The 26,743-nt window shown below is 42.1% G+C and overlaps 1 protein-coding gene across 7 annotated transcripts in view; it reads right to left on the bottom strand.

Moving 5' to 3' along the window:
- Positions 1–24,895, bottom strand: part of PLEKHB2 (pleckstrin homology domain containing B2) — a 77,220-nt gene extending 52,325 nt beyond the window's left edge. The window contains exons 1-5 of one of the 7 annotated variants that reach the window (XM_064287312.1): positions 24,776–24,847; positions 19,773–19,817; positions 10,534–10,578; positions 6,632–6,784; positions 4,299–4,401 (exon numbers count right to left, since the gene is read on the bottom strand). In XM_064287312.1, the coding sequence (XP_064143382.1) occupies positions 4,299–4,401; positions 6,632–6,784; positions 10,534–10,570 (293 nt within the window). In that variant the 5' untranslated portion in view covers positions 10,571–10,578; positions 19,773–19,817; positions 24,776–24,847. The other 6 variants (XM_023556083.2, XM_064287311.1, XM_064287313.1 and 3 more) reach the window with 6 other exon arrangements.
- Positions 24,896–26,743: the final 1,848 nt, after the last annotated feature.

Genomic DNA, 26,743 nt, shown 5'->3' with positions numbered 1-26,743 from the left:
CAATACGAAAGAAGCTTGAAGGTGCTATGCTGAGTGAAATAATTCAATCATAAAAGGAAAAATATTGTATAACCTCACTTATTTAAAGGGCAAGAAAAGGTAAATGTATAGAGATCAAAGTTTATTAGTGGTTACCGGAGGCAGGAAGGAGGGGAAAAAATGGGGGTTATTGCTTACGAAATACTGAGGTTCGCTTTACGGTGATGAAAAAATTGCACTGATTAAGGATAGGGTTGCACAGCTGATTACTTTTAAGTTGCACACCTGTAAAAAGTTGAACTGCCAAAAGTTCTATGTTAGATATATTTACAACAAAATATATATATACGTATATATGGATATATACACATATACACACGTGCCTGTGTATGTACATGTGTGTATATACATGAGTAGCTGCTGACACTGCTTATTTATAAACAAATACCTCATGGGATTTGGTTCCTTGGTTCAGAGGTTTAGGGTCATGGTTTCATGGGATATCCCAGTTCATTGACCAAATAATGTTTTTAGCGCTTCTGTTCTACATCCTAGTTCACGCATAGTGCCTGGGGCCTTAAAAGCTTGCAAGCTGCCATCTGAGATACAACAACTGGTCTCTATCCACCCAGAACGACAGAGGATGGAGAGAGGAAAGTCAGGAATAGAAGGAGAAAATGAACTGTGTGGCTAATTCCCTCCACAAATAACTGCCTCCTTTGCCATGAGACCAGAACTGGATAGTGCCCGGCTACCATTAGTGAATATTTTGATCAAAGATTCTACGGAAGAATTCTGATCCAAAGGAGGAAAATGCAGAATAATTTCACAGTCTCATGAAATACAGACTTTCTGGAGCCATGCAGGCTGGAAGAGCCTCTGAAACAAGGCCCTGAGACAATCTTCAAAATTGAAACCTTACACCAGAAACATCCTCTGAAGTCTTCTCTAAGCCACACAATAGTTCAGCTTAACCAGGAAAGAATGTCTGCCTTGAGCACTGGGCTCTTTTAACATCTATCTATATGGAGTCAAACTGACAATGACAACTTAAAAAATTAGATAGGAAACATAGGTGCAACAAGTTTACGTTAACGGTAGAGTAACAACTTGGAAATGGAGAGTGAGAATGGTTGCACAAAAAAAATGAAACAAGACCCATACTTCACACCATACACAAAAATTAATTCAAAATAGATCAAAGATGTAAATATAAAACCAATAACTATAAAGATCACTGAAGAAAAAATAGGATCCACGCTAGAGGCCCTAATACATGGCATTAACAGGATACAAACCATAACCAGTAACACACAAACTCCAGAAGATAAGCTAGATAACAGCAATCATCTAAAAAGTAAACACTTATGCTCATCAAAAGACTTCACTAAAAGAGTAAAAAGAGAACCTACAGACCAGGAGAAAATCTTTGGCTATGACAAATTCGACAAAGGTCTAATCTCTAAAATCTACAGGAAAATTCAACACCTCTACATAAAAAGACAAATAATCCAACTTAAAAGTGGGCAAAGGAAATGAAGAGACACTTCACCAGAGAAGACATTCAAGCAGCTAACAGACACATGAGGAAATGCTCGCGATCACTAAAAAAAAAAAAATTTTTTTTTTTACTAGCCATTTAAAAAAAAAAAAAAGCAAATCAAAATACCACAATGAGGTACCATCTCACCCTGGCATTACTGGCACAAAACAAAAAAACAGAAAATAACAAAAGCTGAAGAGGCTGTAGGGAGACTGGAACTCTTATGTACTCCTGGTGGAAATGCAAAACGGCACACTCGTTTTGGAAAATGATATGGCGGTTCCTCAAAAAGCTTGAAATAGAAATATACAATCCAGCAATTCCATTCCTAGGAATATATCCTAGAGAAGTAAGAGCTATCACACGAATAGACATATGCACACCTGCGTTCACTGCAGCATTATTCACGATAGCAAAAAGATGGAAACAACCTAGGTGCCCATCAACAGATGAATGGATAAACAAACTACTATACATACACACGATGGAATAATAAGCAAAGATAAAGAACAATGATGCTTTGCAGATTCAACATGGATGAACCTGGAGGGCATTATGCTGAGTGAAAAAAGTCAATCAAAAAAGGACAAATATTACATGAGACCACTACCATAAGAACTCATGAAAAGATTTACACACAAAAAGAAACAATCTTTGATGGTTATGAGGGAGGAGAGAGGATGGGAGATAGGGAGGGAAAAATGCTAAATAGACAATAGGTAAGTGGTAACTTTGGTAAAGGGTAAGGCAGCACACAGTACTCGTGAAGTCAGCATAACATCACAAAGGCAAAGTCAGGGAAGCTCCATAGACACATTCTAATTCCCTGAGGGACCAAATTACTGGGCTGAGGGCTGTGGGAACCACGGTCTCAGGGAACATCTAGCTCAACTGGCATAATATAGTTTATAAAGAAAATGTTCTACATCCTACTTTGGTGACTAGCGTCTGGGGTCTTAAAAGCTTGTGAGTGGCCATTGAAGATACTCCACTGGCCCCACCCTATCTGGAGCAAGCGAGAATGAAGAAAACTAAAGATACAAGTGAAAGATTAGTCCAAAGGACTAACAGACCACAATTATCACAGCCGCCACCAGATGAGTTCAGCACAACTTGATGGTGCCTGGCTACCACCACCGACTGCCCTGACAGGGATCACGATAGATGGTCCCAGACATGGCTGGAAAAAAATGTAGAACAAAATTCTAACTCAAAAAAAAAAAAAAGGACCAGACTTACCTGGCTGACAGAGACTGAAGAAATCCCAAAAGTCTGGGTCCTAGATAGACACCCTTTGGCTCAATAATGAATGAAGTCACTCCTGAGGCTTACTCTTCAGCCAAAGATTAGACAGGCCCATGAAACAAAAACAGACTAAATAGGCACATCGGCCCAGGGGCAACGATGAGAAAGCAGGAGGGGACAAGAAAGCTGGTAATGGGAAACCTAAGGTCGAGAAGGGGAGAGTGTTGACATGTCACAGGGCTGGCAACCAATGTCACAAAAAAAATGTGTATTAATTGTTTAATGAGAAGCTAGTTTGCTCTGTAAACCTTCATCTAAAGTACAGTAAAAAAAAAAAATAAAGGAGCATCACCAGGAAAAAAAAAAATGGTTGCACAACTTGAAGAACGTAATCAATGTCGCTGCATTGTGCCTGCAGAAATTGCTGAACTGGTGTACGTTCTGCTGTGTATATTCTCAACAACATCAATAAAACAAATTATTTAAAAAAGTACCTTTTCTCATATGGCAAGGAATCAATAACCTATGTATAGTAGTTAGCTCAGTGCCTCGTTTAAATAAGTGCTCGGTATGTTTATTAAATAGTTAATAATATAATAATAAAGTAGTAATAAAATTGCTACTTTATAAAAGTAGGAAATTGTCTTGGTAAATGGTCATTTCTCTGTCAGTCTTTAGAAGTCACACCTCTTCTAGAACCCAGCATTTAAAATTCATTAATAGAAATCAGAATAACGTAACGAAGAAGCTTAATCTGGAGTTTAAAATAAACCCTACAGTTTAATAAGGAATAAATGTTTCTATTGAGGATAAGCAAATATCTGAAATGCGGGGGCAGGTCTGCAGGATTTTGTGAAAATGTCGCATAAATATGAATATGTTAGTAATCTCTGCTATTGAATTCTCATGAGGTCCAGGGTCAACTCAGTAATACACACACAAAAAAATGTGGACACAAAAAAATCCAAATTTCCTTTCAATCAGTGGTTTCGAGGTTCTGCTCCAGCATCAATGCCAATCTTAATAAACTAAAAATAGTTGGATTTTCCTCCTTGCATTTCCCCTCCTCTTCCTTAGACACGGCAGAAAAGAGTAAGGACCATAAAAGGAAGAAAAAGGCTGCACAAAACAAATGTCGGTACACTTTAACAAAGTAGAAGGGCCTTTTAAAAAGACATTTACATTTAAAAAAAACGAGATTTAAGAAAATGTTCACTGTTCCCATTATCCAGTCTGTACCTAGTAAAATGAAAATAAAAGTACAAAGTGACTGTATACTATTGCCTTATGCTATTCTAAGTAGAATGGAATTCTGCCCAGGCAAGTCCTGGTGAGGCAGAAACTAGAATCAGGGTTACTGGAGATGGAAAAGACCCTCTTCAATTCCTTCCATCCATTCTCTTTGAATCCCTTAATCTGCTGCCTGAAGGAAAACTCTTATTCCCATTCTTCCCCCTTCTTGGAAAAGAAAATATAATTGGAAATTAAAACAGAAAAAAAAAAATTAGACACATAAGAAACCAGAACTTACAAACAATCATCTGTGCTTTCTGCACAAAGATTGACAGTTTTCCCATCTTGGCAAACAATCTGCAGCATACAGTCTTTTGAATTCCCATCTGGAGGCTGAATATCTATGAAAAATAAACAGAATAAAGGAATACTTTCATTGTTTTTTCCTAAGGATATGGGGATTGTTAAGGTTGTGCATCAAATTGGCTGGGCCATGATTCTCAGAGGTTTGGCAGTTATGGAGTTTGGCAGTTGTATGATGATGTGATCACTTCCATGATGATTTGATATAATGTGATCGCCTCCATGATGAGATGCCAAGGGAGTTTCCCTGCTTGTGTGGCTTGCATCGAATGTAAGTGGACATTCTGGCAAGGCTTGTGGACTTTTGCTTGCTCTGTGAGCCTGCAGCTGGCTCCTGTTCATCTGACCTCCAGCTCTTGGAACTTGAGCTAGCAGCTTACCTGCAGTCTGGCTTGCCAATCTTGGGACTCATTGATCTTCGCAGCCTGTGAGCAAGAGCCCTGCTGTCTGACCTGCCGATCCTGGATTTGCCAGCCCATGCAGTTATGTGATTAGGAGAAGCCTCTATCCTGACCCATGGACTTGGGACGTTTCTGCCTCTACAATCATATGAGCCATTTCCTTGATATAAATCTCCCCATATACATATTTATATACTTTACTGGTTTTGCTTCTCTAGAGAACCCAGCCTAAGAGATATCTTTTACAAACTATAACACCTAACATCATTGACAAGCAAAGGAATAGGCTGAACAAATCTAGCACTACATCTGGGAAAGAACTCTTGGCCAGAGCCAAGAAGACAGAAAGGAAACAGGTATGCACACTTACACGACACAGCCACAAAAACTTCCAAACTGAGAGCTACCAGAACTGGATGCAAGGCTGTGGCTCCCAGGGACTTGCCCAATACATAAATCAACTGTCTTTGTTTTCTGACTAAGATTTCACAGGTGTCACCAACTCTAATTCAAATGTAGGCTGAGTATACCTAATAGAATACAAAGGAAAGGTGACTGTGGTCTGTAGTTTGTGGAAAGTAACAAGTACTTCTTAGCTTCATAATTACAGTAAGTCCCTGGGTTAGGAAAGTAGGATTTAGGGGCAACTGGTACTTGTCCTGTGATGTCATGTAAACTTGCCCTCACTTTGAAATGATTGAATGAACCCCTACTTGCAACAAATTCTTCAACACGGTCACCTTCATTTGCTGCACATATAGCTTTTCAATCACTGAAAAGGATTTCAGCCTTTTCTTGCACAAAAGTAAGCTAAAAAAGAACTGTCTGCACCTGTTCGGACTTACCTACAAATTCGACTTAAAGACACACTTAGGGATAGATCTCCTTCGGAACCTGAAGACTGCCTGTATGTAAACATCTTTGTTCCACTCTACAGAATTAAACACATGAATCACAACTATTCTAGTCAACCTTCTTGCAGGAAGAACAAGTAGTTCATTTCAGTACCTCTTCTAGACCCAATCCACACACCAAGATGTACAGAACAGCCCAGATATTAGAAGAAAATGCCTCCTCACAACTAAAGTGCTACAAAGCATCAAGTGACAGAGGAATTACTGCTTTAATTCACAGGAAGCATCAAACCAGTTCCCGGCTTTAATGAAAATGAAAGACAGATTTTTTAAATACCCCTATGGACTAAAAGATAAGCAAAACAATATCTGAGGCTAGGTTAGACAGACATTTCAAAAGCTGGTCGATGGAGACCTGTGTTTCAAGAACTAATACGTAGGGGCAGGATGTTACAAAGACCGATGGCTACTATAAGCAAATACCTCACTTGAAACTCCCAATTCCAATTAGCAGCAGAGGTAGTAAAACATCAGGGAATCTACGTAAACCATTTATTAGAAATAGAAATGTCTTATGTTTGTTCAAATCTATTCCTTCAAAATCAATATAATGGATATCGTCAAGAAACCAAGACATCATGGATTTTAAGAAACTGACAAGGGCCCTCATCAAACAGATGCTAGTTATTGAGTCATAAAACCAGTACTTTCTAGGGTAGACACTTATCTCTTAGGGTTTCCAACATTCTGATCCTTAATTCTCTACCACCTTCTCCATGAGGGAGGAAGGGACATGGACTGGTAAGTCTAACTCAGATGAGAAAGTTAATTTTCCCCAAACTATATGGTTCCTGATCTAAATGCCCAGGTTCCCCCTGTGGTTAGCCCTTCACAGATAGAAGCCTTCTTTGGTGTGTTAATAAAAGCAGAACGGGTTACAGAAGAAGATCCAACTCCCATCATGAATAGGGGAGGGTAGGTGACAGAAGGTGGAAAAAGACAGACTTCCTTACCCTGACACTCATGCCCCATTCGGATATTGATGCAGTCCACTGGCATGTGGATTTCATCCTCAACTCTCTGTCGAGTCTGGTCATCATAATAGATCAGATGGCCATCTGACCACAGGTCAAACCAATTCTTTTTCCAGCGCCTCAAAATAGTACCTGAAAAAAATGAGAAAGTTTGGCTTTAGAACAAAAGAACAAGGACCCTGTCCTCTAATGCAAGCTAACAGAAACAAAGGAAACTCCTCTGGCCCATAAGTATACCTGCATAGAGCCCATGCCCAGAATCCAGCACCCAGAATCCAATGCACAGAGCAGTCAATCAGAATGGAAGTGTAAGCAAACTACAAGACATGCCAACCCATGCTGTGACAGGGCTGCTTTCAGCACATACCAGAGACACTGAGAACACAGCCAACCAGCTTAATCGAGAATTTGGGCTGAGGAGAAAGCAAGTCCCAAAACATTTTTTAAGAAAAAGAAACGTTAAGTTCAAAACAACCTTGGTTTTGAGCTTGTAAAACATGTTAACATTTAATTCCCCATATGGAATATCTAAATTTTCCCAGTAGTATCTAAATTTGCCACATTTGCCAGAAAATGCTGGACTATATGCAAATACCTACCAATAACACTTTCCTGTTTTAGTAAAATATCTTTCCCTTTTCTTTAAGGACTTTCACATATACTGTTTCTCAACATTCCTCCCTCACAGCAAGCCCACAGCATGGGAGGTGTCTCCCTTCCTAAAGCAGATACAGAAAGGGAGTCAGACATTGAATAAATTAACAGAGCAGGACACCAGACCTCAGCAGGACCCTGACCCCATCTAGTGTACCTGCCACTACCTCACAATCTTCTGCAAGTCTGATAGAATGCATCCTTTTGTTTGTAATCTTGGGCCAGGCATTCAGCTTTATTAAGTTGTAAATTCTTAGTCTGCCAGAGAGTAAAAACACTGCAGTGGACTAAGAGACCAGTTTTAGGCCAGGCGTCACAGCATCTCTATTACACACATATACTATCCAATGCTTTACACACCAGGCTTTTGTTCCTATAGATCCCACTCTGCTTAGCCAATGTGCACAAATTCCATCATGCTCACTCGTATTATCAGCCAAATAAGCAACATCAGCCTCCTTAATTTCTTTTTCCATTACCAGGAACTCTCCTCATAGGAGAGGCACCCACAGCACTTGCCCAGACTGACCGATAAGTGACACGCAGCATCCACATGACTGGCAGTGCCCAAGGTGGGCAGGAAATACCAAACAGAACCACCCAAATAGACAGACGGAATCACTGGGTTGGAGGCTTCTACCTAAGTATCTGTCACCTGCCATCGAAGCCCTGGCTGGAGATTCCCAAATTGGGCTGCCTTCCAGAGATCGGATACTGGATCCTAGCGGTCTACGTGGCAAGGGAAGGAAAAAGAGTGCTGGGGGGTCACTCTGTTCACATGTAACCACATATTAGCTCTCTGCTGCTCTGCATCTCAGTGATTGTAATACACTCCACCCTGATCTTATTTTATTGTGATATTTCTGATTTCATCAGAGAGAGAAAATTAACCCACACATCTGGTGATAAAGATATGGAATAAGTCTTCTGAACTTTTCAAACAGCCATGAACTGAGACGCTGGGAAAGTCTGTACCGTTTATTTAAAGAATATCAACTTTATGTACATCACTATGCTAGGCACTGATGGAGAAAACACAATAGTCTAAGTGGTCCTTGCTCACTTACGTCACATCTGGCTATGTGGGAAGAAGAAAATCTTGACCCCAAACAATGGTACAGTAGGTCCTACGGAGAAAACCAGAGGACATCTGAAGGGCCGGCAAAGGAGGGCACACACTTAAGGCCTGAGCAAGGCTCCCCACACACCCTGACCATTTTGGGGAGATTGAGACATCAAACCCAAGGCAAGGAAACTTACACAAAGATCGGCACTAGACTCCTATATGCCAGGACTTTCTTTTTAAACTCCACATTACAACAGCTATATCTGGTCAAAGAAGAGCAGGATTAACAACGACCTGAGAGAATACGTGGTTCAGCCCCAAGTCTAGGGATGTAGTTATGGGAAAAGTGGGCCTGAGTTTAAATGTGGATGGTTTATCACCCATTGTTTACACTTAGACAAGTTATCTAATATCATTTAACTTCAATTTCTTGAACTAGAAAACTGGGATAATGCCACCTACCAAACAGGGCTGCTGTGAGAATTAAATAAAAAAAGTATATGTAAAGTCTTCACAACAGGAACACAAACATGTTTCACAAACAACAGTTCTTACAACCCATCTAAGGCAGACAGTCCATTTTTCATTGCTAGTCTCAACTGTAGCTAAGTTCTGAAGTTATCCCTTGAATATAAATTTGTGTCTCTGAACAATAAACAGTATATACTACAGCTCAGTTTTTTCCTAGTGTAAGAGGTGTAGTAATCATTTTTCCCTTAATTCTGCTCTTTCCAGGACAGCAGACTGATCTGCTTACTCTTCCCTTAATAAACACAGCTGGTTATTCCTGCTTTAAAACAGACCATTTAGAAGGGCAGCCTCAGAGATAAGCAGACAGTACATGAAAGACAGGCCCACAGAAATACCTCTAAGAAAGCGGATCTCAAGCCCACTAATAGAGAAACTAGTCTCTGGAGTCCTTTTGGAGATGCAAAACAGAAAACAGGTATGGTTTTAGATAAACTCATTACCTCAAGTCACATCTTCATCTCTATAATTAGACTCTAGTATTTCAGACTGAGTCACTGCTCAATCCTCAGATAAAGCAGGTATTTCCCACACCCAAAGAGACCAATACCTCCATGCCAGTATGTTAACTAGGCATGGTTAGAATCAAGCAGAGCCTCTGGTCAGCCATTAATAATAAAGTTAGTGAGGAAAAAGAAGCACACCCAAGGAGGAGTTCCCTGGGTGGGTGGAAAAAGACAGTTCATAGAGCTCTAAAAATCTCCAGGAGGAAACTTAGGCCACCAACATTAATAAGACTTTACTACAGGTATGCACCGCATAATGTCCATTTGGGCAATGTCCAACTGCATGTATGTCTGTGGTCCCAAAAGTTTATAAGAGTTCAGAAATCCCAATCTGAGAACAGGACACAGCAGAGTACTTTGCTAAGTACTATCTGTCTCTCACTAGCTCTCCGGTCCCACATCAGCCCTAGCCCTGGGGTGGCAGGTGTAGGGAGTCCCAGTACCCATTTGCAGCTGCCTGTCATATAGCACTCACCTCAGATAGAGAACACTCAGATGCTAGCGGGGCCACCAAAGGGGATGCCCCGCAAGGCTGCTGCCCTATTCAGCCAGGGTGCCCTGCATGTCAGGCGCAGCCCTGTAGCTGCAATTCCTCCTGTGATGGCGGAGCTGAGCAGTCCTGGCTGTGGTGGTGGTGGAAGGAGCAGGAAAGGCAGCCAGGGAAGGAGGAGGAAGCGGAGGCAGAGGAGGGAAGGCTGGACTGAAAGAGTTTAAAGCCCACTGGAGGGCGGAGAGAGCAGGCAGGGAGGACGGAAAGGAAAGGGGCTAGCAGCAGGCCTGGACACAGGCAACTACATGCCACTGCAACGTCTAGGCATGGCTCTCAGAGACCAGGTGGCAACCATGTAGGACCCACGGCAGCAGAGCCAAAGTTTTTGCTCAGTCCCTTGGTGCAGTGGTGGTAACGCAGGTCCTGGACTCACCTGGTGACCATCCTGCGTACCTCTCTCCTGTTTGCACAACAGCCAAATCACATAATGGCCTATTTCAAAGAATGTCTCATGGACATTAAGCAACGCACACCTGTATCAGCTTTTACATGTGGTTTGTTTCAGCAAATGGAAATAAAGATGTACCCTAAGGTGATACTGAAAAACCAAAGCAAGGTGCTCAAGTCCCATACTCACTCTGCCGTAGCAACCATCCACTCTTCACGAACGCCATCTCTTGACCTACAGGAGAAGAAACACCCAGTTTCAAAATTACACCCAGAAAAAAAATTACCCATTTGGTCCATGTCCCAATCCTCATCCCTTCCAGTGGCAGCTGAGAAACAGCCCAAAGTCATTTTACTCATTGGTCACCTGGCATGTACTGAATACCTCCTCAGTGAGCCCCAAAGACCCCTGGCCCCACCTCCCATCCTAGCTTTAGCCTAAGCACCCTGTCCACATTGGGAGCCTACCTCCACTCAACAGACATAAAGCAGCCCCAGGAACACTAAGATTTAGCTCTGTCAAGGACTTAACGCTTCTCATGACATGCCTGTGTTCTGGGTCCAACTGCCTCTCAGCTTTATCCCTGACATACCCAGTCAGGTGTGCACTAGTGCCAGTAGGTTGAGTGGCCAGGTTATGAACGAAAACCAGAAGTAATGACAAAAAAAGTTTGATAAACTGAACTACATACAACTAAAAATCTTTTGTAAAGCAAAGAAACAAAAAAGGTTAAACAGACCAGTGACAAACTAAGAAAAAATATTTACAACCATATGGCAGCAATGAGCTAATTTACTCCACTTAATGAAGCTCACATATATCATAAAGAAAAGGCAAAGGAAATAACTGGGCAATTTACAGGAAAGCAACACAAATGGCCCATTAACTTGTAAAAGATACTCAAGCTCTCTCTCAAATCAACAGACAAAAATTAAAACAAGAAGCTAACAGTTTTACCTATCAGAGGGACACATTACCAGTATTCCTGTCCTCTCCTGCCTTCTCATCCTTGCCCATGGGCTGAGGGTGAACCTCAGAAGTGACTTTAGTAGGAAGTTAAAAGGGTGTCCAAGGGCCATACTCTCAAGGTTTCTCCCATTTCTTTCAGGCCAGTAAGTCTGGTCTTTTTTTGTGAGTTAGAATTTTGTTCTACATTTTTTTCCAGCTCTGTCCAGGACCCTTGACTGTGATACCTGTCATAACAGTTGGTGGTGGTATCTGGGCACCATCTAGCTGTGCTGGACTCCGATTGGTGGAGGCTGTGGTAGGTGTATTCCATTAGTCCTTTGGACTAATCTCTCCCTTGTGTCTTTGGTTTTCTTCATTCTCCCTTGCTACAGATGGGGTGAGACCACTGAAGCATCTCAGATGGCCGCTCACAAGCTTTTAAGACCCTAGACACTACTTACCAAAGGAGGATGTAGAACATTTTCTTTATAAACTATGTTAATACCAATTGAGCTAGATATTCCCAGTTGAATGTTACCGAAATTAAGTTGCTATGAATTTAAACTAAGTTGTTATACATTTAGGATATTAAATATAACCTTCACAGTAATCACAAAGAAAATATCTAAAAAATATATACACAAAAGGAAAGGAGAAGGGAATCAAAGTGGTTCACTACAAAACATGGCTTTGAACCAGTTCGAGCCGGTTCAGCCATGGCCAACAAAGCACAACAGAAGAGACTTGAAGTTTTATAATCCATCAGATTCACCATGGTACCCAGAATGCAAAAAATCACAGGTCGAAGCTCTGAAATGGAAGACTTGGAAGAGATGTACGGAGCTCTTTCAGGAGCCTGATGCATGAGACTGTAGAAGAGTGACACACATTTCAAAGCAGTCTGGTCAGCCACCATCTTTGAGTGGCGAAGTGCTGTTTCAGACTGTGCCCAAAATCTGAGGGCAGGAGATTTGGTTGCTATGCAGTATGTACACTGCCCTTGTTCTCTAAGAGGGAGATTAAGTTTATAGCGGGGCTTCAACCTGTAATTTTTACTATTCCAGTAATCTTTCTGGTTCACCATAACTTTAAAAATTCAGGTCTATCCCGGTGATGCTTCTTCAGCCATAACTGAGACGAGCATGAACCAATTCACAGTCCTGCTACAAAAACTCAACTAAACACAAATGATGGCAGTACTGGAGAAAATCAGAGACAAAGAAGGTATAAGACACACAAAAACAAATAGCAAAATAGTGGAAGTAAGTCTTTCCTTATCAATAATTACCTTAAATGCAAATAGTTCAAACTCGCCAGTCAAAAAGCAGAGTGGTAGAATAGATTTAAAAAACATGATTCACCTATATGTTGTCTAAAAGAGACACATTTTAGGCCTAAACAGGTCGAAAGTGAAAGGATGGAAAAAATATTCCATGCAAATAATAACCAAAAGAGAGCTGGGGGGGCTATATTTATATCAGACAAAATAGACTTTCAGTCAAAATCTTTTAAAAGAGACAAAGAAGGAGATTTTATAATGATAAAAGGATCAATTCATCAAGAAGATACTTGTTGTTGTTGTTAGGTGTCGTTGAGTCGGTTCCAACTCATAGCGACCCTGTGCACAACAGAATGAAACACTGCCCGGTCCTGCGCCATCCTTAAAATCGTTGCTATGCTTGAGCTCATTGTTGCAGCCACTGTGTCAGTCCACTTTGTTGAAGGTCTTCCTCTTTTCCGCTGACCCTGTACCCTGCCAAGCATGATGTCCTTCTCCAGTGACTCATCCCTCCTGACAACATGTCCAAAGTATGTAAGACGCAGTCTTGCCATCCTTGCCTCTAAGGAGCATTCTGGCCGCACTTCTTCCAAGACAGATTTGTTCGTTCTTTTGGCAGTCCATGGTATATTCAATATTCTTCACCAACACCACAATTCAAAGGCGTCAACTCTTCTTCAGTCTTCCTTATTCACTGTCCAGCTTTCACATGCATATGATGCGACTGAAAATACCATGGCTTGGGTCAGGCATACCTTAGTCTTCAGGGTGACATCTTTGCTCTTCAACACTTTGAAGAGGTCCTTTGCAGCAGATTTGCCCAATGCAACGCGTCTTTTGATTTCTTGACTGCTGCTTCCATGGCTGTTGATTGTGGATCCAAGTAAAATGAAATCCTTAACAACTTCAATCTTTTCTCCGTTTATTATGATGTTGCTCAAGAACATACAACAATTATAAATACATATGCACCTAACATCAGAGCCTCAAAACATATAAAGCAAAAACTGACAGAATTAAAGCAACAGTCCTACAATAGTTGGAGATGTCAATAGATTGCTTTTAATAATAAACAAAACACCCAGAAAGAAAATAAAGGAGAAGAGATTTAAACAGGTTCACTACAAAAACTTCAACTGAACATGTAAGAAGCCATTTTTGGAGGAAATAAGGGGCAAAAAAAAAAAAAAAAAGGGTATAAGACACACAGAAAACGAACAGTAAAATGGCAGATGTCCTTCCTTATTGGTATGGTAACAGCTTTAAATGTAATAGATTAAACTATCCAATCAAAAAGCAGAGAATGGCAAAATGGATATTTAAAAAATGACCCATCTATATGCTGTCTGCAAACCCTGGTGGCACAGTGGTTAAGAGCTCCAGCTGCTAACCAAAAGGTTGGCAGTTCAAATGCACCAGGCACTCCTTAGAAACCATATGGGCCAGTTCTACTTTGTCCTATAGGGTTGCTAAAAGTCAGAATCGACTCAATGACAATGGGTTTTTTTGGTTTTACATACTCTCTACAACAGATACATCTTAAGCCCAAAGAAAGTGAATGTGAGGGTGTCATGGGAACCCTCAAGCTTGAGGCTGACATCTGAAGTCTTAGGCAGGCCTGGCAGTCTAGAGGACTGTACCCTTTAACTTGTGAGGTCTGACCTAGCTCCAGGTGGTTAGAGTTATAGGAAGAAGTGTTGCATTTGCCAGAGGTGTGAGAACAGAAGTGGAACATGACTGAATAAAATTAGATTGGATTGATTTCTTCTTCGCATTCTTCTCCAGTGCACGTGGATTATTCTCCAGGGCAGATTACGTGTTAGGTGACAAAACAAGTCTCAGTACATTTCAGAAGATTAAAATCAGACAAAGCATCTTCCCCAACCACAATGTAAATGAAATTAGAAATCAGTAACAGAAGAAAAACTGGAAAACTCAACATTCACAAATTTGTGGAAATTAAGCAACACAGTGTTAAATAAATAATGCGTCAAAGAAAAAAAATCACAAGAGATACTAGCAAATACCTAGAAATGAATAAAAATGAAAGCAGAACCTATCAAAATGTATGGGATGCAGCAAAGGCAGTGAGTGTTTAGAAGGAAATTTATGAGTAAACTCCTAGTTAAAACAAGAAAACCTTCAAATCACTAACCTAACTTTACACCTTGAGAAACTAGTAAAAGAACAAACTAACAAAGTTACTGGATAGAAGAAAATAAAGATTAGAGCAGAAAGAAATACAACTAGGAACAGAAAACCAACAGAGAGAATCAACAAAACCAAAAGTTGGTTCTTTTGAAGAATAAATAAAATTGACAAACCTTTAGCTGAACTGACAAGAAAAGGCACAAACTCAGAAATGAATGTGGTACCACTACTACTACTACTAGTTATGCAGAAATAAAAAGGATTGTAAGAGGATACTATGAATAATTATACACCAAAATATTAAGTAACCTAGAAGAAATGGATAAATGCCTAGAAACACACAAATTACTTAAATTAACTCAAGAAGAAACAGAAAATCTCAGCCCACTTTTGAATTGGCAATAAAAACCTTCCCAACAACAACCAAAAAAAAAGTCCAGGGACTAGCTGGCTTTACTGATAAATTCTACCAAAAATTTAAAGAAGTACTAACACCATTCCTCCCTGAGCTCTTCAAAAAATTAATAAATAAAAGAGAAAGGAACACTTCATAACTCATCTTCTGAAGCCAATGTCACCCTGACAGAAAGCCAGATAAAGACACCAAAGAGAAGAAAACTACAGTCCATTAGTTCTTACAAATACAGATGCTAAAAATTCTCAAAACATACTAGCAAACCCAATCCAACAGCATATTAAAACGATTACACACCGTGATCAAGTGAGATTTATCCTAGGAATCCAAGGGAGGCTTAACATAAGAAAACAATCAACATGATACACCAAATTAATAGAAAAAGAGGAAATCAACCACATGATCATTTCAATAGATGCAGAAAAAGCGTTTGACCAAAAAAAAAAAAAAATAGCATTTTTTATGACAAAAAAACTAGAAATGGAAAGGAGAGCCCCAATAGCATTTACAAAAACACCACTACTAACATCATAATAATCAAAGACTGGAAGCTTCCTCCCTAAGATCATAAACAAAGTAAGAATGCCTGCTTTAACCACTGCTGTTCAATACTGTACTAGAATTAAGCAAGAAAAACAAATAAAAAGACATCCAAATCAGAAAAGAAGTAAAATTTTCTCTATTTGCAGATGACACGACACTACATAGAAAATTCCAAAGAATCTACAATCTAGAGCTAATAAACAAACTTAGCAAAGCTGCATGGTACAAGATCAATACACAAAACTCAACTGTATTTCTATACACCAGCAACGAGCAACCTAAAATGAAATTTAAGAAAGCAATCCCATTCACAATAGCCGCTAAAAGAATAAAAACTTAACCGTGGAGGTAAAAGAGTTGTACAAACAAAACTATAAAATATTCTGAAAGAAATTAAAGGAGATCTAAAAAAAGACATCCCAACAGCAGCCCCTGAGAAGTTAAAATACTTAGGATTAAATCTTACCAGAGACATAAAAGACCTATACAAAGAAAACTACAAAACACTACTGCAAGAAACCAAAAGAGACCTACATAAGCGGAAAAACATACCTTGCTCATGGATAGGAAGTCTTAACATTGTAAAAATGTCTAGTCTACAAAAAGTAATCTATACATACAATGCAATTCCAATCCAAATTCCAACAACAGTTTTTAATGAGATGCAGAGACAAACCACCAACTTCATACGGAAGGGAAAGGGGCCCCAGATAAGTTTAGCATTACTGAAAAAGAAGAACAAAGTGGGAGGCCTCACTCTACCTGATTTTAGAACCGATTATACTGCCACAGTAGTCAAAACAGCCTGGTGCTGGTACACCAACAGATACATAGACCAATGGAACAAAATTGAGAATCTAGACATAAATCCATCCACATATGAGCAGCTGCTATTTGACAAAGGCCCAAAGTCAGTTAAATGGTGAAAAGACAGTCTCTTTAACAAATGGTGCTGGCATAACTGGATATCCATCTGCAAAAAAAAAGAAACAAGACCCATACCTCACACCATTCACAAAAACTAACTCCAAATGTATCAAAGACCTAAATATAAAATCTAAAATGATAAAGATTATGGAAGAAAAAATAGAGACAATGCTAGGAGCCCTAATACATGGCATAAACAGTATACAAAACATTACTAACAATGCACAAACACCAGAAGAGAAACTAGATACCTGGGAGCTCCTAAAAATCAAACACCTATGCTCATCCAAAGGCCTCACAAAGGGAGGGAAAAAGGTTTTAGCTATGACATTTCCGATCAGCATCTGACCTCTAAAATCTACACGACACCGCAAAAACTCAACTACAAAAACAGAAATAACCCAATTAAAAAATGGGCAAAGGATATGAATAGGCACTTCACTAAAGAAGACATTCAGGTACCTAACAGACCCATGAAGAAATGCTCACAATCATTAGCCATTAGAGAAATGCAAATTAAAGCTACAGTGAGATTCCATCTCACTCCAACAAGGCTGCCATTAATTCAAAAAGCACAAAATAATAAATGTTGGAGAGGTTGTGGAGAGACTGGAGCACTTATATACTGCTAATGGGAATGTAAAATGGTACAGTCACTTTAGAAATTGATTTGGCACTTCCTTAAAAAGCTAGAAATAGAACTACTATACGATCCAGCAATCTAACTCCTTGGAATATATCCTAGAGAAATAAGAGCCTTTACACGAACAGATATATGCACACCCATGTTCACTGCAGCACTGTTTACAATAGCGAAAAGATGGAAGCAACCAAGGTGCCCATTAATGGATGAATGGATAAATAAATTCTGGTATAGTCACACAATGGAATACTATGCATTGCTAAAGAACAATGTTGAATCCAGGAAACATTTCATAACATGGAGGAATCTGGAAGGCGTTATGGTGAGTGAAATTAGTCAGTTGCAAAAGGACAAATATTGTATGAGACCACTATTATAAGAACTCGACAAACAGTTTAAACAGAGAAGAAAATATTCTTTGATGGTTACAAGAGTGGGGAGAGAGGGAGAGGGGTATTCACTAATTAGATAGTAGATAAGAACTATTTTATGTAAGGGGAAAGACAACACAGAATACAGAAGAGGTCAGCACAGCTGGACTAAACCAAAAGCAAAGAAGTTTCCTGAATAAACTGAACGTTTCGAAGGCCAGTGTAGTAGGGGTAGGGGTTTAGGGACCATGGTTTCAGGGGACATCTAGGTCAACTGGCATAATAAAATCTATTAAGAAAACATTCTGCATCCCACTTTGGAGAGTGGCATCTGGGGTCTTAAACACTATCAAGTGGCCATCTAAGATGCATCAACTGGTCTCAACCCACCTGGAGCAAAGGAGAATGAAGAATATCAAAGACACAAGGTAATTATGAGCCCAAGAGACAGAAAGGGCCACATAAACCAGAGACTACATCAGCCTGAAACCAGAACAACTAGATGGTGCCCGGCTACAACCGATGACTGCCCTGACAGGGAATACAAAGAAGAACCCCTGAGGGAGCAGGAGAGCAGTGGGATGCAGACCTCAAATTCTTGTAAGAATACCAGACTTAATGGTCTGACTGAGGCTAGGAGGACCCTAGAGGTCATGGTCCCCAAGATCTGCTGTTAGCCCAAGACAGGAACCATTCCCAAAGTCAACTCTTCAGACAGGGATTGCACTGGACTATGGAGAATGATACTGGTGAGGAGTGAGCTTCTTGGATCAAGTAGATACATGAGACGACGTGAGCAGCTCCTGTCTGGAGGAGAGATGAGAGGGCAAAGGGGGTCAAAAGCTGGCCGAATGGACACAAAAAAAGAGTGGAGAGGAGGAGTGTGCTGTCTCATTAGGGGGAAAGCAACTAGGAGTATATGGCAAGGTGTATATAAATTTCTGTATGAGAGACTGACTTGATTTGTACACTTCCACTTAAAGCACACACACAAAAAAAGGTATTACTGCAGGTGGGTGAAGGACCAGAGAACACTAGTGACTTAATACTGGTTGATCTCAGTAAAAAGGGGGGGGCACCAAACCCATTGCCATTGGGTCAATCCTGACTCAAAGCGACCCTATAGGACAGAGTAGAACTGCCCCATAGCTTTTCAAGGAGCAGCTGGTGGATTTAAACTGCCGACCATTTGGTTAGCAGCCACAGCACTTAACCACTGGATCAGAAGGGTCCAATCAATCTGTTAAGATTAGCCAGTGGTTGATCTTCTATTCTTCTCCTTCCTCTTCTCTTTATAAGCCTCATTGTAACTAGCTTACTTCCAGCCATTTGCTTTTTTTGGAATCAGAATGGTCTCCCTAAATGCATATATAATAACTGCTGGGAATAAATCTTGTGATTCAATTTCTTTGAGTTTAATTATATTTAACACCTCCATCCTCCCAGGTAACAATAGGAATACCATTCAGAATAGAATCTGTCCTTTCTGTATCACTGATGTACACATTTCATACATTCAGTTCTTCATATTATTAGAAAATTAGTTAACAATGTGCTAACACCCTTAATTCTGAGTTCTTTTGTGAAGCCTCCTTCAATAAGAATTTCCTGACCACCTACAAAGTGCCAAACATTGTGTTTTCTGCCAGGAAGATACTGCAACACGATCATGATTCCCACCCTCAGGGACATTGGGGATGGGGGGGTACCAACCCCACTGCCTTAGAGTCGATCCCAACTCACAGCTGGACCCTACAGGACAGAGCAGAACTGCCCCCTAGGGTTTCCAAGGAGCAAACTGCAGACCTTTATGATTAGCAGCTGGGCTCTTAACCATTACACCACCAGGGCTCAAAGCAGGGGAGTTAACAGATCACTGCAATGCACAATGCCAAGCACAGAATGACAAGCGGATCTAGGTACAGCCAGAAGTCTCTCCACAAACCCCATCCCCAATCGCTATTCAGCATTGTAGCTTAGGGTTAGGAGCTTGTTGAACCCAGGCAACACTGTGAACCAGTCACAGGAGCATTTTCCTGCACCAGTAAGCCCTTCAGCAGACGCGGCCCTGCATTGAGTGCAAGAGGGGCCCCGGGAGAGGGGCCCCTGGGCGGCTAGACGGTGGATAGGGTGGAGGGTGCCAGCACTCACTGCTCTGCAGAGATGGAATCCACAGCCCACTCTCTCGATATGATCCTGAAGGAAGAGGAAGAAGAGATTCAGAGCCCGGAACTGCAGGATGGCCACTCGCATATGCAGAAAGTGCAAATCTGCTCAGAGGGTGGATCAGATGGGTACCGGCCCTATTTGAGGTGGCCATATATTTTTCCGATAAGTGGGAAGTTTCGATGGAGCAACTAAAGGCCTTCTACCAGGGAGTTCTAAGGATTAATTATGAAACTGTCCTATTCCTGGAATTCCCACTCCCTAAGCTGAATATGATCACTTGGCTGGAAGGCGAGGAAGAATCTCAGAAACCTAAGGAATGGCAGCTCCAAGGAGGAACTTTTGCAGAAAATGAAGATCCTGATGTGACGGCTCCAGGTTGTGCAGGCCCAGTGAAAGACGCCTCCCAGTTTCCTCAGCCTTCACACCTGGAGGGCTCTGGCCTCCATCAGCCTCAGGACCTCAGCTGTACAAGCGGAGCAAGGGGTACCCCTTCCACATGGCCATGGGCTTCCCCGGGTATGACCTCTCGGCTGACAATATCGCTGGAAAGTTTCAGTGCAGCCGGGGCATGCGCCACAGTTACGACTGACAAGTAAATGGTGGTGGAATGTGCCAAGGGCACCAACAACTTCCAGGCTGCCAAGTAGTTCGGAGTGTTGCCAAAAAATATCTGAGACTGGCGCAAAGTAAAGCTGCAGCTTCAAAATGCCCTCGTCGTGCAGTCAGCGTTGGGGGTGAGGGGAGTGGGGAAGGGAGCGGAATGGCACAAACGGGAAATTTGGACCAGCTGTGATATGTCACATACATGCAGCCAGAGGGGACCCTACCACCAGGGAGGCAATGCAGCTGAAAGCTCTCGAAATTGCCCAGGAAATGACCGTTTGAGAGAAAGCGTTCAAAGCAAGCTTGGGTTGGTGTTGAAGAATAAGAAGGTATGATCTGTCTTTGAAGCATAAGTGCCTGTGCCACAGCACCACCCTTAAGCCCTGATGGAGAAGCTGGTCACTTACCAGCTGAGTGTCCTAGCCCTCCAGAGGGAAAGTGAGGGCAAGTGAATGCAGACAGACTCCAATTTGTTCAGAGCTACCGTCACAGGTGACTTTGGGCAACTGGGGGAAAAGCCCATATTGGTCAAGACTCCAGGCAAGGAAAAACTGAAAATCACAGTAATGCTTGGTGTCTTGGCGGAAAGGAGGAAGTTATCTCTACACAGCATTTTGAGGGGGACACACATCCCCCCTGGGAAATTCCCCAGTGGAATGGAAATCCCCTACCACTGGTACAGACAGATGACCAAGGACTTGATGCAGGACTGGCTGGAAGTAGTGTGGATAGGGAGGACTGGTGCGGTGCCAAAGCAGCGAGGGATGCTGATCCTGAACGGCTTCTGGGGCCATGCCACCAACTCGGTGAAGAGCTCCATGGAAAACATGAACACCAACACAGTTATCATTCCAGGGGGCCTGACCTCGCAGCTTCAGGTGCTGGATGTGGTGGCCTACAGACTCTTGAATGACAGTATGCAGGTCCAGTACTCCAACTAGCTGCTGGCAAGAAACTTGGCACTGAGCCCCACCGGGTATGCCAAGAAGCCACCCCACAGCCTCTTTGTGGAATGGGTTATGGTGGCGTGGAATAGCACCTCAAGTGAGTCCATCATGCAAGGGTTCAAGAAGTGCCACATCTCTAGCAAACTGGAAGATGAAGATGACATCTTATGAGAAATCGAAAGGGAAATGCCAGGAGAATGGGAACTATCAAAAGGACGTGATGCTGAAAGCATGTCTGCGCAAATGAAGGAAACGTTAAGCAAGAGGAACTGTGATTGCAACAGCTGGAGACGGAAATCCTCTAGAAGAGTCCTGGCTGTGTGACTGCAAAGGGAAAAGCAGAAAAAGGCCATGATGTCCCCAAAAGCCTGACTCTGGACAGCAACTTGTCCCACAGTACCCTGGGGACACAGCCCAACCCTACACACGTGAGGTGTCACACACATCTAGGACACTTGATCATCAGAGAGATGACTGGAGAAAAAACTGCTTCTGCCCCATTTCTTGGTTCGGAGATGACTCCACGTGCCCATCAAAAGGAACCTGTAAATATAAACGAATACAGGAGTTTCCTGGAAAAGAGACTGTTCAGCACCAACAAGGGACTCATTGACAGCACAACTCTACTGGTGTCCTCTGTGCAGAATACCCCAAGTCAGTGTTTTACTCTGCCTTCGAAAATGCTTCCAAGAGTAGAACCTGTGTTCACACAGGTCAAGGCTACAGAGGCTTTGTAGAAATGCTGAGTCACTTATACACACCAGCGACTTACACATTTCCTCTTTTGGAAAAACAAGATACTAACGATAACAGCAAAATTAAGACACACTGGCCTGGTTCCAGCAGATGGCTCTTCTATAGACAAACTAGGTTAGTGCGCAAGACAGAGATTAAAATAAACTATGCTGTTTTATTTATCGCCCCAATCTGCTCGGCAGCTAGACTTATTTAAGGTCTTGTTTAATGCCCCCTCTCCCTTTTTTCATTATTATTATATTTAATGAGAGAGCAGCATTTAGCAATCTCAGTTCTGTTTTTCAGGCTGCCTTTTTTTTTTTTTTATGAAGCAGTCACCATAAATTATCTACTGTCTACCTGGTATAAAGCCCAATGACTCATCTGATACTTGTGTGGTTAATTTCTTTAATAATGCTATCCCAAAGGCAGTGGGAGGGCTTGGACCTTAGCCACAACTATTTCAGGACTTCTAATCTTCTACCCTGCTGAATACAGGTCAAGGGAGGGGGCACTGAATCTTTACACTATAGTAATTTGCCTTCCCACATAAGAGTTATGAAAACATTCCTTCAAAACTATCTGCAACAGAAATGTGCCAGAATCTCAAAGACAAAGCCATTGCTAGAAATGTCATTCCAATATCAAATCTGGATAACTGGTTACCGTAACCAATTCTTCCTGTAGACTCAGCCCATCTTGGTATCATAAGCTGTTCCTGGCATCGTGAAACACCAATCTCTACTCAGGTCCTCATTTCCCTGTTAATGATTCATCCTTCTGATATTTTTTAAACAAGTTACCCACCCCCCCCAACAAAGGAATAAATTTCACTTCACTTCTAGTATCTGAATAACTTCCCATATTTGAATTGTTTCCCCATTTGCTTTTACCTGTATTATATTCTTTATCATTTCAGGTGGCCTCTAAACCCAGCTACTTTCCAATCCAGAAGTTTCCATTCCCTCCAATTCTACTTAATCCTCCACTGTCCCAGTTCCTGGTCCTTTCCTCCATGTCTTACTTCACTTGCTTTGGGAGCTTAAATGATTTTACAAGACCAGGGTCCTGCACTGGAGCCCTAGTTATCCTGCCCAGAAGAGTAGAAAATGGGCTGTTTCATTCCTCCAACTCCTTCAGTTTCCTCATCAGCTGACAGATGAGGCTTTACAGGTTGCATAGCTCTGGAACTTTCTAAAGTAATGACTCTATTGTCGGGGTTTTTCTGGGCTGATTCGCCACTGACTTAATTATGACCTACATGCCTTACAAAGCCCCAGTACAACTATTTGCAGAATGGCTATTAACCTGGAGTTACTACAGCACATACTGAGACACAGTTGTAGTCCCCAATAGATAGGAACTCACCCCAACAATAAACTTGGATAATAAAGAAAAAATATATATTATATATTAAAGGCCAGTTAACAGTTTTTTGTTTTTTTTTTTTGTAACAGTTTACTGTCCCAGCTCAGGACCTTATTTCTCCTGTGACTGGTGAAGTCACTTCCTGCACTGGTAATGGTTCCCTCAGGGTCCAAGTGAGAGCATAGAACATTCCTCCTTTCAGTTGTAAGCACTCTGCCCTCTGCTGGTGGCTACACCTTGTCCTAGTCAAACCAAACCAGACTCTGTGGCCCAGTCTATTCTGACTCACGGAGACTCTACACGACAGAGTAGAACTGCCCCACACGGCTTCCAAGGTGCGGGTGGTGGATTCGAACTGCCAACCTTTCGGTAAGCAGCCAAGCTCTTAATCACTGCCCCACCAGGGGTCCAGTCAAACCAGAGGCAAGAAAAAAAAAAAAAAAAAGTGGAAGATTCTCAGGCACCAGAAGTCAGTGGCGTTTTGAATTAACATGTTCCCTGAGATTTTTTGACAATTTGACTGTCTCATCTCATTTCTTTCCTCCAACCATCCTGAAAATCCCGAAATTTACTATTCACTCGTTTTTTGTGAATCGCTCTATATTTCAGATTTGAAATTAAAAAAAAAAAAAAAAAACTAGGCCAAGGAGAAATAAAAATCCCTGACCTCCGGAGTTCTCCATCTAGTTGGGTGAGAGACTAAACCGTGAAAAAGGAAAACCACATAAAGCCATGTACAACAAAGCATCAAAAACTAAAGATACTGTCGAAAGCAAGTGGAAGGCAGCGGACAGGCCTCCTGGAGAAGCGCGGTGGGATTCACGCGCGAGCTCAAAGCGTCAAAGACATTCTCCTCCTCCCCAGAGCTGCGACCTCCGGGCGGGAAAGAGGAGAAAAAAGGAGCCCGTAATGCCCTCGACCTCGGCAGCCGCAGCAGGGGCTGAGCCGGCTGCCGGCGCTGGAGTCCGGGCACCAGGAGACCCCAGACGGCGGGAGGGCGGCCGGGCCCGCGGACGGCACTCGGACAAAGGAGGCGGCGCAGGAGCCGGACGTCGGGAGCGCAAACGAGCGCCCAGCGGTCAAGGAGGAGCAGGGCTGGGGCTGCAGGGGCCGCGCGGGGGGTGGGGTCCGGACGGGCGTGGGCGGCTCTAAGGGAGAGGACGTGGAGGGTCCCTGCGCCGGACCGGAGGCCGAGGGGGCGGCCCGGGAGGGGACCGAGGGCGAAGGCACGCTGGAGGGTCCACTCGGAGGGGCGCGGGCCGGACGCCTGGGCGGCCGGCCCAAGGGTTGCAGGGTGCGGGGTCGCCACGACCGGGGCGGGGGGACAGTCACCTGAAACCACGCCCAAACGCCGCTCTCCGAACCAGGGCCTGCTGGCAAAACGACGCGGCTCTAGCTCCCGAACTGCTGTGAGAGAAACAGCTGAGCCGAACGGCGAACATCCTGGGCGGCCGCCTGCGTCACGCGCACGCACATGCGCCTGGCGTTGCCAGAGGGCACTCTGGGAGTTGTAGTTGCTGGCGGGAGAACTTGGGGTTGTTGGAAGAGAGCTTGGAGGGAGGGGGTGGAGCACGGGCTACCGGGTTAGGAGCTTTCTCCATCTCTTCTTTTTTTTAAAAAAAATATAATTTTATTTATTTTATTATTGCAAAACATGCACCAGTTACATTTTCTACGTGTACCATTTAGTGACATTAATTATATTCTAGTTCTGCAACCCTTCTCACCCTCCTTTGCTGCCCTGTGGTGGTACCTACGCCTTGTCCTAGTCAAACTTGACCAAATCAAACCAAACACTTTGCGGTCCAGTTGATTTTGACTTATAGCGACCCTACAGGAAAGAGTAGAGCTGTCCCATACAGTTTCCAAGAAGTGGCTAGTGGATTCAAACTGCCAACCTTTTGGTTAGCAGCCAAGCTCTTAACCACTACCCCACCAGGGCTCCTGTCAAACCATAGCCAAGGAAAAAAAAAAAATGAAAGATTCTCAGGCACCAGGAGTCAATGGCGTTTTGAATTAACATGTTCCCCGACATTTTTTGACCATGTGACCATTCCACCTCATTTCTTTCCTCCATCCATCCTGAAAAACTAGAAAGTTACTGTTCGCTCATTTTTGTGAATCGCTCAATATTTGAGATTTAAAATTAAAAAAAAAAAAAAAAAAAAAAACTAGGCCAAGGAGAAATAAAAATCCCTGACCTCCGGAGTTCTCCATCTAGTTGGGTGAGCAACTCAAATGTGAAAAAGGAAAACCACGTAAAGTCACGTACAGCAAAGCATCAAAAATTGTTAACATAAATTTAATAAAGTAAATTCAATGCCCCCTAAGGTTCCTATCTAATCTTTACAGTTACTGTTACCTATTTGATCTCATATACATAGTTGATAAAAAGCATAATGCTCAAGGCAAACATTTTTTACTAAGTTAAGCTAAACTATTGTTTGACTTTAGGAAGACTTTAGGGAATATTTTTGGTTTAAGGTTTAAAGATTATCTCAGGGCAATAGTTTCATGGATTTATCCAACTTTCATGGCTCCGGAAGTCCAGAGCCCATGAGAATTTGAAATTCTCTTCTGCGTTTTCCCCTTTTTGATCAGAACTCATCTATGGAACATCAAACTTTTAGGTAATGGTAGCTGGCACCATTCAGTTCTTCTGGTCTCATGGCAAAGCAGGCAGTTGTTCATGGAGGCAATTAGCCACACATTCCACATCCTCCTTTTCCTGACTCTCCTTCTTCTGTTGGTCCAGGTGAATAGAGACCAATTGTTGTGCCTTGGATGGCCACTAGCAAGACCCCAGGCACTAGGCATTGAACTAGGTACGAGGTAGAACAGAAGTACTAAACACGTTATTAGGCCAATTAACTGAGATGTCCCATGAAACCACGACCCTAAAACTCTAAAGCAAGGAAACGAATCCCATGAGGTTTTGGGATATCCGTAAGTAGCCTCAGGAGCTACTCTTTTTTTTTTTTTTTTTGGTCATTGTTGTAAATATATCTATCACACAATGTTTGCCAATTCAGCTTTTTACAGGTTTATAATTTATTGACCCATAAAAACCCATTGCCATCGAGTTGATTCCGACTCATAATTTATTGACAGCAATTAAAATAATTGGCTGTGCAACCATACCCTTAATCAATGTGATATTTTTTATCACTGTTAACCCCCTCTTTACCCTTCCCTCCTACTCTGGTAACCATTAATAAACTTTGTGGTCTACAGTTTAACCTTTTCTTGTCTTTTTGTATAAGCGAGGTCATATAATATTTATCCTTTTGTGATTGACTT

This window comes from Loxodonta africana, chromosome 6 (genome assembly GCF_030014295.1).
Source record: "Loxodonta africana isolate mLoxAfr1 chromosome 6, mLoxAfr1.hap2, whole genome shotgun sequence".
Taxonomy (NCBI): domain Eukaryota; kingdom Metazoa; phylum Chordata; class Mammalia; order Proboscidea; family Elephantidae; genus Loxodonta; species Loxodonta africana.
This window is presented reverse-complemented; position numbering and strand designations above follow the sequence as displayed.